General features: G+C 39.8%; 1 protein-coding gene across 4 annotated transcripts in view; it reads right to left on the bottom strand.

Annotated features, from left to right (window-relative positions):
• DLGAP5 (DLG associated protein 5) overlaps window positions 1-13,577 on the bottom strand; it is a 44,450-nt gene extending 30,873 nt beyond the window's left edge. For 2 of the 4 annotated variants that reach the window (XM_020991150.2, XM_078150368.1), the window contains exons 1-2: window positions 13,126-13,575; window positions 390-652 (exon numbers count right to left, since the gene is read on the bottom strand). In XM_020991150.2, coding sequence (XP_020846809.1) covers window positions 390-624 — 235 coding nt within the window. In that variant the 5' untranslated portion in view covers window positions 625-652; window positions 13,126-13,575. Of the gene's footprint in view, window positions 1-389; window positions 653-13,125 lie in introns of all 4 variants that reach the window. The other 2 variants (XM_078150369.1, XM_078150367.1) reach the window with 2 other exon arrangements.
• Between the last annotated feature and the right edge of the window lie 905 nt (window positions 13,578-14,482).

Here is a 14,482-nt window from a genome sequence, read left to right as displayed (position 1 = left end):
TCATCACTTTCCCTTCCAAAGAACCCCAATTCTTCATTCATATTGACGGCACCACTATCCTCCCAGTCACCAAAATTCAAAGTAAATTATTGACTCTTCCATCTCTTGAACATCCTATCAGGCGCCAAGTCCTCCATCTGCATAATTTTTTAATATCTTTATATCTCTAACATCTAGTGGGTGGTTAATAAACATTTGTTGAATTGAATTCCTGTAAGGCTATTGTGTAAGTGGCTATTGTTACTTTTTTTTTACAACATCCATATTTAAAAACCTTTCACCCAAAGTGTTTGCTCTGAAGCTCTACCTTCTCCACATGTGATTACCCTTTGGCTCAATTTCTTAAGAAGTTTTCCAATGATTTTCCAGCTACAATAAGCTATACTCACTTGGCTTGACAGTGTCCTTTTCCAGAATGTTTTCAACAGTCTCATCTAGTGGAGGAAGATTTCTCTCTTCTAAGGATGTGGTATTGACATCTATTAAGCCAAAGTGTCTATTCTGTTCATATTTCTTATATCTGTTTTCCTTCCACGTAATTGATTTTCGGCGAGCAACTTTGGTTCTTATCATTTCTATGCTTGTATCCCTTCTGTAGCGAATAGGAATTGATGAAGATGCCATCTTATTCCAAAAACAATCCTGCTTATTCCTGGACAAATACAAAAAAGAAATTACTGAGATCTAAATTTTGTGGTCTATAATCTTATGTTACTCAAGGAGTTATTAGCACCCAATATTTTTGGTACATCCCAAATGACAGTATAGTTTATCTTTACTTAAAACTCCTTTGTACATTGGTATCACTGCTAAAAAAATATGTAGTAACAAATCAATACTGGGGACAAATTTTATTTCTAAAGTTTTGTTTTTTTAAAAATTTGTTCAGGTTTGAGAAAATGGGAAAGGAAGAAAGTAGCTAGATAAGGGAGAGAAAGGGGCAGTTGATCACCAAGGCTTTTGGTATCTATGGTTCAGGAAATGCCAAATGAGCTGTCTTTTTTGTGCTTTTCCAAAAGGTCCAGTATCTTTCCACAGAATATTGGTGCCCCATCAAGGTTATCAACTTCTGAATTACAAATCACTATTATTCATGCCTAGTAACAAACCACTGATAATTCAAAAAAAAAAATTCTTAAAGTGCACGTGCGCGCCCACACACGCACACACACACACACACACACACACACCACACACACACACACACACATCCCTTGTCCTTCTTTCCCTGGCACTAAGTCTCTTCCAGTTTAGGTGCCTAGGCTTTCCTTGACTAGGCAGGCGAATATCTCATGTATATGAAGCAAAAGGAAAGCCAGTTGTATAAAAAAACAATCATTCAACTGTGTTTCTGTGAATTTAATCTTTATATGCATACTATCTGTGTTGGGGTCTTTTTCTTAGCATGGTTCCCAGACATTACAAAATTAGCTTCACCAAGTAATAAATATTTACTGCTTAAAAAATTGCTTGTATTGGCATCTTTTGGGCCACAGAAAAATATGAGGTTAATAAATATGAAAGCCCAAGTTTCTATACATACATAAATAAGTTCTCTGGAACTTACTTGCAGAAGATTTAAAGTAGAATTACATCAAAAACCATCCAATGAGCCATGCTATGACCTCTTTCCTCCCTCCCCTCTACTGAAAAAGAAAAGCTAAACCCATGTTACAAAATATATATAGTAGAGCAAAACAAATTTTCTTGTTGGAAACATGTCTCATTTTGCACTGTCTTTTGCTTTTCTATCAGAAGGTAGGCAGCATGTTTCATCCTGAGTCCTCTGGAATCATGGTTGTCATTTCACTGATCAAAGTTCCTAAGTTTTTCAAAGTTGTTTGTCTTTACAACATTGTTGGCACTGTATAAACTGTTCTTCTGGTTCTGTCCAATTAAGTCAACATCAGCTCATACAAGACTGCCCAGGTTTCTCTGAAATCATTCCCTTCACCATTTCTTATGGCACAATAGTAATCCACCACATTTATAGACCATAATTTGCTCAGTCATTCTTGATGAATATCCCCATCAGTTTCTAATTCTTTAATACCACAAAAAGAGCTATATGGGGTTTTTTTGGTACATCGTTAGAGTTTCTTTTTCTTAGGACTTATCCCCACCTTAATCTACTCTCATTGTAATTTCCCCTTCTCCTTTCACCACCTCCCTCCCCGGCCACCTTTCCCCTGTATTTCCCTGTTAAGTGAAATGTATATCTGGATCCAGCTCTGTGTACTTATTCTTCCTTCTTGATTAGTTCAGCTGCTTCTACCTCTCTAACTTGCATACCTGTTATGTGAAACAATACCCTCTAAGCCTTCCTCTCCCCTCCAATGTATTCCCCTTTCTTTTCATTCTTAAGAACATCAAGACATAATAGAATCACTCTTAGGCTTTCTGTATAATTAGATTCCCTATAACCCCTGAAGATGATAAAGTTCAGAGTGAACATACATAACCATCTTCTAGAATAAGTTTAGCCTTCTTTAGTTCCTTAAATTTGCTCATGTTTACCTTTTTATGTTTCTCTTCAAAGTTTCCATGGAGCTCTAGTTTTTTCATCAAAAATACTTGGAAGTCCTCTGTTTTCATTAAAGGTCCACTTTTTTTCTTGCTGCAGGATTATATCTAGTTTTTCTGGATAAATTATTCTTGGTTGTAAGCCTATATATCCTTTGCCTCCTGGAACATCATAGTGCAACTTCTACTTTTATAGTGGTGGCTGCTAAGTCATGTGTGATACTGACTAGATCCTCAGTTAATTTAAATTCTTTGTAGCTACTAGCAATATCCAGACCAGAACTGTCTGGGTTTTGGCCATAACATTCATGGGAGTTTTCATTTTGGGGTTTCATTCATAAGATTACTGGTGGACTCTTCCTACTTTCACTCTGTCCTCTAGTTCTAAGAGGTCTGGGCAGTTTTCTTTTGATTTCTTGATGTCTAGGCTCTTTTTTAATCATAACTTTCAAGTAGTCCAATGATTCTTACATTATATTTTCCTCAATCTGTTTTTGCGCATTAGTTGCTTTTGTTATGAGATACCTTACATTTTCTCCAATTTTTTCAGTCTTCTGACTTTGTCTTTTTATTTCTTGTTGTCTCATGTAGTTATTAGCTTTGGTCCATTCTAATTTTCTGGGAGTTTGTTGCTTGAGCAAGGCTTCACACCTCTTATATCAAGCTGTAAATTCCTTTTCCATTTCTTTTTCTTTAGCACTCATTTCTTTTTCATTTTTCTCTATTTCTCTCATTTCACTTATAAAAAATATTTTAAACTTTCTTTTAAACTCTTGCTTGATCTCTTCTGTCATTTCTCAGTGAATTTATGCCCAAGCTGTGTTTTTCTTTCAGGTTTTGTATTGATTCATATGGATTTGTGTCTTGAGTGTCCCTGACACTATAATAGCCTTTTTTTTTTTAATGGTAGGATTCTTTTTTTTGTTTGCTAATTCTTCCAGCTTGTTTCTTGACTTTGGACTCTATGTTGAGGACAGACACTGTACAATTCTGGAAGGAATGTATGCGCTGGTCCTGATGTTGCCTTCCTGGGAGTACTGAGTGCCATGTTATTCTAGGATCTTAAGAACAGTTCAATTTGGGGACCTTCAAGCTTTCAGTGCTCTCTGTATGGTCTGATCTAGAGGAAAAATTATTTGCTGCCCCTGGTTTGAGCTTTGCAAGTTCCTAAAATGGGTTTAGTTTTGATCAACAGGCCTTTGAGCTTTCCTGCTTTGAGTTCCAGTAGACTGTTGTCAGACTCTACCACTGTTAGCCAGCTGGAAAGCTCTACTGCCACTGAGGGAGAGAACTGCAGATGCCCCATTGATCGGGGATTCCTGGTTAGCGACAGAATTGTCCGTTGGCACCCGTTCCTCACTCAACACAAGCTTAAGTCTTTCTATGCTGGATCTGGGACCTCTTCTTGCCTGGTATATAGCCTCTCCTATTCTGGAATGCTCCACACTGTGTGCCTCTGGCTAGACCCAGTCCCCAGTATTCATAGACCTCTGTTTGCTTCCCTATGGAGCCGCAAAAATGGCTAAGTGTTATTTTTTTCCTTGAATTTATCGATCAAGATCTGGTCTAGTGAATTTTATAGGTCTGCTTGGAAGAGTTTTTTTTTTGCAGGGAACTCATTATATTTCCTACCACTCCACCATTTTGGCTCCACCTCTCATTAGGGCCAGAAAGTGTTAAAATAAAGTGACTAGACTTCTGGCCAATATGGAAAAGCCCAGTTCTGCCACACAAATTCCAGCAAAATATGAAAACAATTTCCAAAAGACAAATGAGAAATATGAAGAATTATGAAAGCATGTACTTCCATTCAATCCAGAACTACACAAAAAATGGCCACAAATTTGTGGAGGTAGGTAGAGAAGTCTCAACATGGAAAGTAGCATTATTGTAGGTAAACTGGAAGGCAGAGTAAGTATGAGGGTTCCTGCCAAGGAAGTTAACATAGATAAATCAGCCAGAAGCCAAGGGCCCTGCAAGCCATTGTAAGCTCTACTAATTGAGAACTTGAAACAAGATCCAGACCCTGGACATTCAAAACAAAAGCTGAGGACAGAACCAACCCCTGTAGACCACAGAGAAATATGACTCAGGCCATTGGGAACCACTGTAACAGAAAAGATCATTTTAGCACATGAGCTATGTAGGAGGCCTGAGACTAGCACTGCCTATAGCATCCCATTAGGACCTGCCAAGGAGCACACAAAATCCCCACTGAGGTTCATGCAAGAAGACAGAGTTTGGCCAAGGCTAGAACCCATAGTGGATTACTGGGAGAATGAGGCAGAAATGTGGCTGAGGTTAAGGTTGGGGCCTAATGCCATTTAGATCACCCCATCTAGATCCCCACTACCAAGTAAACAAGCCTAAATGCAAAATCCTAAAACAAAAACCGAGGCTGAAAATGAGTAAACAGAAGAAATCATAAAAAACAATGAAGAGGTGAAAGCAGTGACTTGCTTGAGCTCTCCCCCAAACCCCTTCAAATACTCATAAAAAATGGCTCTAAACAAATTCTGAAGCAGCAGAACCCACAAAAAGACAGAGTGAAACAAATCTCCAGCTCAAGACAACCTGGATGATTGATCAGAAAGGTGTATGCCTGGCTGGGAGCACAGAGCAGCGTGGGCGTGCAGGCCGTAGCAAACCTGGAGCAGGCCTCAGAGGACTGAATCGCAGGGAGCTGTGGAGGTTTCCAGACTCCTCAATCCACTAATACCAAACACAACTTAGAAGGTCAGTGGGAAAAGTCTGTTTCTGTCGGTGGTCAGAGAGGAAGGCGGGGTCTCAGCTCCATTCCCCAAGAGCCTGGCCCTGGGGTGGGAGGCAGCTGCTTCCCCGAGCTTCCGGCCCACAGACTGAGGGGGAATCCAGTGGCTGATCAGAGAGAGATTGCAGGGATCTCTTTGCCAGTGCTGGGGTGAGGAGGAGCGCTGGAGGGGTGGAGCTTGTAGTGGCTGTGGAGAGGAACCCCTCCTCACAGTTACGGGACAGAAAGGAATACCTGTGGTCATAGGCCAGAAAAGGAGTAAACACATCGCCCCTTATCATACCACCTTGGAAGAACTGAAAATTTACAGGTCCCTACAAGTATCTCTGAAAACAGCTACACAAACCCCTGGAGCTTGGGACAGTACACTCTCCACATTGGAAGCAGACTCTTACCTTAACAAAGACTTTAAAATTAAAGTAATTGGCTGGGATCATGAGCAAGCAGTGCAAAAAGAGTCAGACTATATTATCTCACTTTGGTGACAAAGAAGATCAAAATATACAACCAGAAGAAGACAACAAAGTCAAAGCTCCTACATCCAAAGCCTCCAAGAAAAATATGAATCAGTCCCAGGCCTTGCAAGAGCTCAAAAGGGATTTTGAGAAGCAAGTAAGCGAAGTAGAAGAAAAACTGGGAAGAGAAATGAGAGTGATGCAAGAAAATCATGAAAAACAAGTCAACAGCTTGCTAAAGGAGACCCAAAAAAATACTGAAGAAAATAACACCTTAAAAAATAGCCTAACCCAAATGGCAAAAGAGGTCCAAAAAGCCAATGAGGAGAAAAATGCCCTAAAAAGAAAAATTGGCCAAATGGAAAAGGAAGTCCAAAAGATTACTGAAGAAAATACTTCCTTAAAAATTAGAATAGAGCAATTGGAAGACAGTGACTTTATGAGAAATCAAGACACTGTAAAACAAATCCAAAAGAATGAAAAATTAGAAAACAATGTGAAATATCTCATTGGAAAAACAACTGACCTGGAAAATAGATCCAGGAGAGAGAATTTAAAAATTATTGGACTATCTGAAAGCCATGATCAAAAAAAGAGCCTAGACATCATCTTTCAAGAAATTATCAAGGAAAACTGCCCTGATATAGTAGAACCAGAGGGCAAAATAGAAATTGAAAGAATCCACAGATCTCCTCCTGAAAGAGATCCCCAAAGGAAAACTCCTAGGAATATTGTAGCCAAATTCCAGAGTTCCCAGGTCAAGGAGAAAATATTACAAGCTGCCAGAAGGAAACAATTCAAGTACTGTGGAAACACAATCAGGATAACACAAGATTTAGCAGCTTCTACATTAAAGGACTGCAGGGCATGGAATATAATATTCTGGAGGGCAAAGGAGATAGGATTACAACCAAGAATCACCTACCCAGCAAAACTGAGTATAATCCTTCAGGGGAAAAATGGTCATTCAGTGAAATAGAGGACTTTCAAGCATTCCTGATGAAAAGACCAGAGCTGAATAGAAAATTTGACTTTCAAATACAGGACTCCAGTGGAACATAAAGAGGTAAACAGGAAAGAGAAATCATAAGAGACTTATTAAGATTGAACTGTTTACATTCCTGCATGGAAAGATGATATTTGTAACTCATGAGAACTTTGTCAGTATTAGGGTAGTTGAAGGAAAAAAAATGTATGTATGTATATATAGATAGATAGACAGAGGGCACAGGGTGAGTTGAAGATCAAGGGGTCATATCTGGAGAATAAAATTTAGGGATGAGAGAAAGAAAAGAAAGGAAGAGGTAGAATGGGGTAAATTATCTCACACAAAAAAAACAGAAAAGAAAAGTCTCTCACAGTGAAGGGGAAACAGGGGAAGGTGAGAGGGAATGAGGGAATCTTATTCTCATAGGATTTGGCTTAAGGAGAGAATAACATACACATTCAATTGGGTATGGAAATCTGTCTTACCGTACAGGAAAATAGGGGGAGAAAGGGGACAAGAGAGCAGGGGGGTGATAGAGAGGAGGGCAGATTGGGAAAGAGGGTAATCAGAAGCAAATACTTCTGAGGAGGGACAGGTCAAAAGAAAGAATAGAATAAATGGGAGGGCAGGATAGGATTAAGGGAAAAAGAGTTAGTTTTTCACAACATGTCTACTAAGGAAGTGTTTTGCATAACTGCACATGTACAACCTATATTGAGTTGCTTGCCTTTTCAATGAGGGTGGGTGGGGAGGGAGGAAGGGAGAAAATTTGGAACTCAAAGTTTTAAAAACACATGTTTTAAAAAAAATGTTTTCACATGCAACTGGGAAATAAGAAATACAGGAAATGGGGTACAGAAGTCTATCCTGCTCTACAGGAAAATAGAAGGGGAAGGGGAAAAGAGAAGGGATGGGGGAGAGACAGAAGAGAAGGCAGACTAGCGGAAGGGGTATTCAGAATGCATGCCATCTTGGGGTGGGGGGAGGGGTGAGAAATTTGGAACTCAAAAACTTGTGGAAGTGAATATTAAAAACTAAAAATAAATAAATTTATATTAAAAAAAACAATGAAGAAATACTATAGGTTCAGAGAAGAAGTTCAAGAAGAAAGTAACATCATAATGACAAACAGAACCACAGAGGAAAAAAGGGCTTTTGTCAGAAAGGCTACAAGAAAAAAACATAGAAGAAATGAAGCAACAGAATAAAAGGAAATTAAACAAAATGAGAGTTTGGAGGAAAAAGAGAAGGAAAAGGAAAATAAATAGCTTAGAACAGAAAACAGAAAATCTTACCCAAGTAGAGGATTCCATGAAAAACAGAATGGCACAAATAGAAATCAATGATTGATTCAGTCAGTCAACAAGTGTTTTCTACATGCCAGGTGTCAAGCTAAGCGTCAGAGATACAAAAAAAAGACAAGCACACATTGCCCTCAAGAAGCTCATATTCAATGAGAGGCAGTATACAAATAAATGTAGTGCGTGTGTGTGTGTGCTGTGCATGTGAGTGTATATATACAGTATAAATGGAAAATATGGAAGATAATCTGGGGGGACAGGTATATGTGTGTGTTGGTGGGGACCAGAAAAAGGCCTTTTACAGAAGGTCAGATTTAAGCTGAGTCTTGAAGGAAACCGGGGAGCAAAAGGGGAAAGCATTCCAAGCACGACAGAGAGCCAGTGAAAATGCCCAGTCGGGAAATGGAGTGTTGTGTGTGAAGAACAGTAAATAGTCTATGGATGGTATCACACATCATGTTGGGGAGTAAAGGCTGAGAAGACTGCAAAGGTTAGAAGAGACCAAGTTGTGAAGGGATTTAAAAGTCAGTGGAGTTTATTGAACAATGGGGGTGGGAGGGTGGGGAAGGGTGGAGGGAGGGGGAAGGGGAAGGAGGGTGGTGGTGGTGGTGATGATATGGTCAGACTTGAGCTTTACAGAGTTCATTTTAGCAACTGAATAAAGGATTGACTAGAGTAGAGAGGGCCTTGGGGCAGGGAAAACAACCAGCTGGCTACTGTAATTATCTAGGTTAGATATCAGCATGGCATCGCTGTGTGAGCTAAGAGATGGGGACATATACAGGAGATGATGGGAAGCCAGAAATGACAAGACTTGGTAACAGATAGGATGTATGGAATGGGTGACAGTGAGGAATCAAGAAAGAAACCTTGTGAGTCTAGGTAACTGGGAGAGTGCTCGTATCCTTGACAGTAATAGAGAAGTTGGGAAAGAGGAATTGATTAAAAAAAAAAACTGCCAACAGCAAAAATAAAAAAAGTAGCAATCACAATATATAAAGGAAATAATTTCCAAACAGTTTTGTCCAATTATATGCCAACCTGTCAAAGTGAATATTTAAATGAAGTAGGTAAACAGCTATAAACATAGAAAATATCCCCAATTAAGAGAAATAGAAAAACTGCATAACCCAATCTCAGAAAAGGAAATTGAATATGCCATAAATGAACTCTCAAAGTAGGGGGAGGGCGAGGAATTTTACTCAGGACTAGATGAATTTACAATGAATATTCTCAAACACTCATGTAAAAATTAATTCCAATACTATATAAACCATGTGCAAAAAATAGGAACAGAAGGAATAAATGTACTAACAAATTGCTTCTATATGATACAAATATAGTGTTGACACTTAAAGTAGGGAGAAACAAATCAAAAGAAAACAAGAGGCCAATAGTCTTAAAGATCATTGACATAATTTTTAAATAAAACATTAGCAAAAAGGTTATAACAACACATGAAAAAGATTACACATTATGACCAAGTAGGAAACGGTTCAATAAGCAAAATTGTAAATAATTAACTATACTAATGACAAAAACAATCAAAACCATGTAATTATAGTAGATACAGAAAAAGCTTTTTCATAAAACTCAACATGTATTTGTTATTAAAAAAAAACCATCAAGCATAGGAGTAAATGACCTTTTCCTTAATATGTAAATAGTAATCTATCTAAAGCCAATAGTCAGCTTTACATATAATAGAGAAAAACTATAGGCCCTTCCAGTAAAATCAGGGATAATGCAAGGATGTACATGACCACTATCATTATTCAATGGTACAGATTAAATCCATAATATACAGAAGTAAAAGAATACAGTGAAAATACAGCATTTGATAAACCCAAGACTGCAACTACTGGGGGAAAGACTCACTATCTGACAAACACTGGAAAGCAGTCTAGGACAAATTAGGTTTAGTACAAACCTCACAAGATCTTATATTTAGTACAAGAAGCTCCAAATGGACCACGAATCTTGATATAAAATATCACACAACAAGGAAATTAAGCAAAGAGATAACTTTCGTAACCTTATAAAAGTTCATGGACAGGGAAGAACTTAGAAAATATCAATTTTTATTACATGAAATTGAAGTTTTTGCATAAAATCAAATTAAGAAAAAATAATTAACTAGGGAAAAATACATTTGTGACAAGTTTCTCTGATAAAACTCTGATATCCAATATATCCAAGAAATGTATTAAAATATGTAGGAATGACTGTCTCTTACCAAAAATAAATGGTCAAAGGATATAAGCAAGCAATTCTCAATGGAAGGCATCAAACAATCAACAGTCATGAAAAAAATGCTCCAAATCATGAAATAACCCTGAAGTTTTATTTCACAATGTGCTCATTGATAAAGATGTGAAAAAAGGAAAATGACAGCTGTTGAAGAGGTTGCAAGAAAACATGCACAATGATGGAGTTGTGAATTGGTTCAGGGGTGGAGAACCTTAGACCTTAACAGAATAAATCCCCTTAATAAATGGATTTGTTTTGTAAAACTTGGGACTCAGTCAAAAGGCTGCACATAAAGACCCAGAAGGCCATATGTGGCTTGAAGACCACAGGTTCCCCACCCTAGTAGCCATTGTGGAAAGCAATTTGGAAGTAGGTCCCCAAAATTGCTAAACTATGCATACTCTTTGACCTGGCAACAGCAGTGTTAGGCCTATATTCCAAAGAGTTAGAAGAGGGAAAATATCCTATGGACAAAATATTTTTACCAGCTTTTTGTCCGGTACCAAAGAATTAGAAACAAAATGGGTAATCATAAATTGGGGAATGGTTTGGAACAAATTACAGTATATGAATGTGATGGAAGAAAGAACTGTTTTCAGGGAAAATGGTAAAATCTATATGAAATGATGAACAAGTGAGCAGAACTAGGAGAACAGTTTATTGATGACTGTGAAGTAAAACAACTTTGAAATACTTAAGAACCATAATCAGTGCAATATCCAACTTAGACTCTAGAGAACTGATACTACCCACATGTATTAACAAATCCTGATAGAGAAGGTAATGGAATTAAGGCACAGAGTCATACATTGTCTTAGCAAATGGGCATGATTACTTCCTCAGCTGTAATTACTCATTAGAAAGATTATAGGGTTTTTTGGGGAGGGGAGGGTTTTAAAAATCAATGAATAAATAAAATGATTTTTGAGGGGAAAAAATTCAAACTAGATTTATACAAGGAATATAGGGTTGGTTCAACATTAGAAAATTATAAACAAATATCATTAACAAAAACAATAAATATCATATTCTTATATCAATAAATGATGAAAAAGCTTTTTAATAAAATTACAATCTGTCATGTTAAACACTAAAAAGCATAGGAATGCAGCATTCCTCAACATGGTAAATAACATCTATCTAAAACCAAGCACTAGCTTTATCTGTATTGGAGCTGAAGGAGCTAGGAGGGTATAAGCACACTAATACACTGCTAGTGGAGCTGTGAATCGATCCAATCTTTTGGAAGTGTGCCCTAAAAGTCACTATCTATGCATAGTCATTGACTCACAGTTACAACTGCTAGGCTCATACCCAAACCCACATTTTAAAAAATATTTGTAGCACCACTTTTTATTGTAGCAAAGAACTGACATCAGAGTGGGTGCTTCTCAACTGGAAAATTACTGAATACATTTCTTATAAATGTTATTACACAGTTAATACATGAGAAAAGGATGCAGAGAATCTGGAGAGTGAGCTACTTATATAATGACAACACTGTAAAGAGAAATCATTAAAGACTTAAGAACTCTGATCAGTGAACGCAATGAATCCAGAAGACTGAGGTGGATCTATACTTAGCACACAGTTGATGGGACTAGAGATGCAGAACGAAACACAAAAATTGGCTGTATTTGATAAACGTTTTGAATGACTCTACAAATACCATAAGGGAGAGTTTTCTCTCCTTTTAAGGGAGAGGGGTTTGGCTAGAAAGTAGCAATAAGTGATTCCAAAAAAGGAACAAAATAAAAAAATTTCATTAATGATTTTTTTTGAAACGGAGAAAATGAAATTCACATGCTGTACACCTTTAGAATTGCTGTTGTTCAGTCCCTCAGACTTTTCATGATTCTACGACTTGTTTTCTTGGCAAAGATACTGGAGTGGCTTGTCATTTCCCTCTACAGAATGAGGAACTGAGGCAAAGTTAAGTGTTTTGCCCAGGGTCTCACAGCTTATAAGTGCCTGAGACCACATCTGAATTTAGGAAGATGAGCCTTCCTGACTTCAGGACCCAACCTCTATCCACTGTGTTACCTCGCAGTGTTAGACTTGGGCAAATACCATTAGAATGTTAATTCGATAGAGGGCAGCTAGGGGATGTAGTGCACAGCGTGCCTGGCCTGAAGACAGTAAGACGAGTTCAAATACTCTCAGACACTAGCAGTGTGACCCTGGACAAGTCACTTAAACCTGTTTGCTTCTGTTTCCTCATCTGTAAAATAAGCTGGAGAAGAAAACAGCAAACCATTCCAGTATCTCCGCCAAGAAAACCCCAAATGGGGTCACGGAGAGTCGGACGTGACTGAAATGACTGAACAACAAAAATTTGATAGGGACCAAACTAGTGATTCCAAAGGTACAAGGAACTCCCGGATAACGAAACTCCCTCTGGCAAAGGTGATCGGCACCATCTCCGCAGTTTATGGCTTTAAAGAATTGTTTAGAACACCCGGAGGTTAAGTGATTTGCCCAGGGTCACCAGGCCAGCATGTGGGTTTGTGTCAGAAGACTTGAACCCAGGGCTTGCAGACTTGCCGAGGCAGCTTTCTGTGCACCAGTAGGCGCCACGCAGACTCCATCCACTATGGAGGGACTAAATAATAATTTACTCAAGTTCTCTTTCTCTACAACCGTCACCCCCGGGCGAAGGAACCCTCAGGGCCAGAGCCCAGGGACACAGAGGCGGAGCCACTTCTCCCCAGAGTGACCCAAACTGCCCCTCTCTAGAGGCAGAGGCGCGGACGGGATCCTTCCCCCGCCCCCACGCTATCCCACACATACACTCCCCCCTTTCTCCCTCCCCCAACCATCCCCTCCGGACAGACCTACCTGCGAAACAAAAAAGGATCTGGGGAAACTATCGAAAGAAAATTATAAAAACACCGCTTTTCCCCCCAAACCGGAAACGCCCAATTTTCAAAATGAAGTCAGACCGTCCACCTCCGGGACGCTTAAATTTCCCGCCTCCAGCTTATGATTGGTGGAGCTCTATTGGGAGCCTCCTGATTGGTCGGTTTAGGGAGCCTCCCGGATTGGTCGAAAGCCGGAAACAAAGGAAATAACGCGAGTTCTGGGAGGGGCCGAAGAGGAAAAGATTGACGCCTGTAATTGCTTTCGGCTGGACTGTTTCGGCGGACTGCGTGGCTGGTTGGGGCTCGGGAAACTTTCGCCATCCTTTCTATTGCTTGTATAACTGTTTTTTGTTGGTGTTGTTCAGCCCACAGGGGAAAGACACGGGAACTTGGGGAATGCTGGCTGCCCGCCTGTCACCTCCTCCCCTCCCCCCAAAGAGCGGCGTCCTAGTGGGCGGGGCGGAAGTGAGGCTTCCGCTCTTCTAATAAACGCAGCGTGTTCCGTCTTCGGTGGGGGGAAGGTCACCGCCTCCCTCCGCCTCTGCCCGCATGCTGGAGCAAGTCAGTGGGAGAGGCTGGGCTGCTCGGGGAGGCTTCCGGTTCGCGTGGCCCCGAGTTCTCTCGGAGGATTGGACGAGCGGACTTGTCGCTAACACGAGGGGTCAGCGGAGTGCGGGGCGCGCGGCCCGCCCCGCCCACCTCGCGCGGTTGTTGTGAGATCAGATAGCGGGACGTGGAAAGCGCTTTGCGGATCTGAAGCACTATCGAAACGCTTCCTGTTATCACTGCTAGTAGTATGGGATTACATGCGGTTTGCAGATGAACACGCACTCCAGCTATTCTTAAATAGTATTCCCAGCACTTGGCGAAGTGCCTGGCACATAGTAAACTGTTAATAAATGCATGTTGACGTAGAAGAACTTTTTGCTGTGAACAGTTTGCAAAGTAAAACCTGGGAAGTATCAACAACCTGTGAAAAAGTGATCCAGGTCACTAATAATAATTGCATAATATACATATATACATTATGTATATAAGTTAAAACAACTTTGAGATTTGATCCTCAGGCCTATCAAATGAACTAGGGTGATTGGGATGGAGACTGGACCCGTGGTTTAATTGGTATAGGAAACTATCAGCCCACATAGGTTGGTAGCTTAGAGTCAGAGAGTTGCCTAAAGCACTTGGAAGTCAGAGCTAATCTAATCAGAGGCCAGACTAGATCCCAAATCTTTCCAGGGTAGAGGCCAGATCTCTATCTAGGGCTAGGATCTTATGGACTTGTGTTTTCTCTTGGTACAGGGATGTCCCACTATCCTTAATGGTCAGCAGCT

This window comes from Phascolarctos cinereus, unplaced genomic scaffold (genome assembly GCF_003287225.1).
Source record: "Phascolarctos cinereus isolate Bilbo 61053 unplaced genomic scaffold, phaCin_HiC Scaffold_2;HRSCAF=192, whole genome shotgun sequence".
NCBI classification, from domain to species: Eukaryota; Metazoa; Chordata; class Mammalia; order Diprotodontia; family Phascolarctidae; genus Phascolarctos; species Phascolarctos cinereus.
Note: the sequence above shows the minus strand (reverse complement) of the source record. Positions and strands in the feature narration are given on the sequence as shown.